Source organism: Benincasa hispida, chromosome 6, assembly GCF_009727055.1.
Source record: "Benincasa hispida cultivar B227 chromosome 6, ASM972705v1, whole genome shotgun sequence".
NCBI classification, from domain to species: domain Eukaryota; kingdom Viridiplantae; phylum Streptophyta; class Magnoliopsida; order Cucurbitales; family Cucurbitaceae; genus Benincasa; species Benincasa hispida.
In genome coordinates, this window is record NC_052354.1 from 47,402,317 (window position 1) to 47,404,767 (window position 2,451).

Sequence of the window (2,451 nt, forward strand, 5' to 3'; positions counted from 1 at the left end):
ACGTAGTCAATAAGAACGTAGCTCAACTGACATAACGTTGATATTATTAACCTCATGGTCTGAACTTCAGTCCCACCCCACACTTTATTTACAACATATTTTCAAAAAAAAATGTTAAAAGTAAATGGGTCACCTCATTTAACACATTAATTGTAGCAACTAACCCAAATTATCACCCATATTCAATATAATTTATCAACTTAGTTAATAGGAAGTTGTACTCTTTAAAAAAGAGAAAAAGAAAAAGAAAGATACATCCAACGCCTCAAAATGAAAATGTGATAAAATTATGCATTACCTAAGTTTTTTCTCTCCTTTTATTTCTTTTTTAGAGAGATTATATAAAGTTTAGCCAAATAAAAACAAAACGAAAATTCGCTACTACCTGTAACAACATCATTTTGCATTTCAATACATATATAAATAATATATTATATTATGTTAATTCTTTTTGTTTTCCCTTAATACAATCATAAGAGTTACACAACTCCACAAAATACAGTAAACGATTGCAGTATGTGAATTGCTAAAATCCTATACAAAAAAAGATACCCATTGCCCTTTTTCTTTTTCTTCATTTTCTTTTATATTATATATATATATATTTTATGAACTACCTCTTCTTCTTTTGATATGTTCATCTGGAAAATTCCCCCCAAAAACAGAACAGATTTGATTCACCAATCTCTTTAATCCATTTCCACACCCACCCCTAAATTTAATATTTACAGAGAATCTTGGGAAAAAAAAACCTTGCATGTTCTTCCAAATTGAAAGATTCCAACTCTTCCCTATCTGATTCTGATACTGTTATAATAATAATCATGAAAAAAGCAGAAGAAATCTTGGTTGTAATGGCGCCAAAATGGAATCAGAGACGAACCTTTTGTTTTTCTTTGTTCCTTTCAAAGAAATTGCCACCGCCAATGGTTTGATTTACTTGAGGAGCTCCGAGATCCAACCGACATCCAGACCTCCGCCGCCGCTGTAATTGTCCTGATCACCGCAGCCGACGCCGACGGAGTTCTCCTTCCTCAATTTCTCTAACATTTTTGCACGAAGATCTCTTCCAGATTCCACTCGCTCCATCGCCGGTTCCTCTCCGCAACCTAGGTCCCAGAAATCGAGATATCGGATACTTGGACGAGTCGGAGTATCTGGAAGGCTAGATAAACCGGATCGAGTGGATTCCTTTGGAGATCCGAAGACAGGAGATCCGACTTGAACATTCCATGAGGAAGAAGGAGATTGTACCTTACAGAATTCCTTATTGAGCTGTAAACTTCGCAGTGATGCAACCATTTCGTTGATCGAACTTGTTGCGTGAGGTCGATTTAGTGATTTAATCATCGGTGATTGAGGTGGAGACTCGATTCGAGGAGATACTGGCGGCGATGTTCCTGGAGAAGACAAATAGGGCATTTGCTTTGCACAGGCCTCAATTGCTTGTCGGAGAGGCGATCCGTCGTATGAAGGGATGGAATTCGTACTCCGAGGGCTTTGTTGAGGCAAAACCCTAAGTTGCTCCGGCGTATGAGCGAAGAAACAAACTCTTCTCCGGCAACTCGTCCCATCCTTGCATGGCTGAGTCCGATAACGAGCCGGATGAAGCCAGCACTCGAAAACTCCATGAGCAAACTCACACGCATCTCCTTTCATACAGCTCCCTTTCCGAAAATCCGCACACGCCGTACCTGAATAGTAATACCTCCTCGGATCTCTCCGGCGAGCCTTCTCGCCGGGATGAGCAAACGGACACTCAGTCCAGTCGTGCGATCTTCCTCTCGTACACTTCTTAATCTTGAACTCATACATTCGAAACTGATCGGAGGAGTACGCATCCACCAGAGAATCCAACTCCCGACCTGAAACATCAAAATCCGAGTCCATCTCCGCCTCATTAGACGGAAGATACCGCTTCAGCATCGCTAATGCTTCCTGCAGATAATAAGGAGAGTATCCGCCGCTGGAACATCCGTCGCACTTGACGGAACCGCTGCTGCCACCGCTCCCCGGCGAATGACTGTACACATCCATCGCCGAATCCTCCAGAAACGTCCATGGTGGAATCTGAACCGTTGGATTCGGGCGTTTGGGCTGCTCGCCGACGATCATTTTTGCCTTTTTGGCTTGCTTTGTTTTTTTCTTCTTTAGCTTCTGTTCCTCCTTGGGGGAGAAGAAGGAGATTGTTGGCTAATCCACCGGCACGGTCGCTTCATTTATAATAAATAAATAAATAATTTAAAAAAAAAAAAAAAACACATGAACTAAGAAACTAACCGTAGTTAGTTTCTGCCTAACCTTGGTTAGGTTTAAACTTACCTATATACTGAGATAGAACATATCTCTTTTATGTTGTTTTTTTTCACCGCGGTTAAACCGTACAGGAGGAAACGCCTTAACGACATCGTTTTCTTTGAAGTTAAGACAACGGCTTATAGTATCTCCACG

General features: G+C 40.9%; 1 protein-coding gene across 1 annotated transcript; it reads right to left on the reverse strand.

The window, feature by feature from the left end:
- Positions 1-388: 388 nt before the first annotated feature.
- Positions 389-2,210, reverse strand: LOC120080366 (zinc finger CCCH domain-containing protein 20-like). The gene has a single exon (XM_039035009.1). It carries the CDS (start codon positions 2,113-2,115, stop codon positions 937-939), a length of 1,179 nt encoding a protein of 392 aa, XP_038890937.1. The 5' UTR covers positions 2,116-2,210; the 3' UTR covers positions 389-936.
- Positions 2,211-2,451: the final 241 nt, after the last annotated feature.

Coding starts and splice junctions, on each gene's coding strand:
- LOC120080366 (XM_039035009.1), bottom strand. CDS start 2,115: ATGATCGTCGGCGAGCAGCCCAAACGCCCGAATCCAACGGTTCAGATT.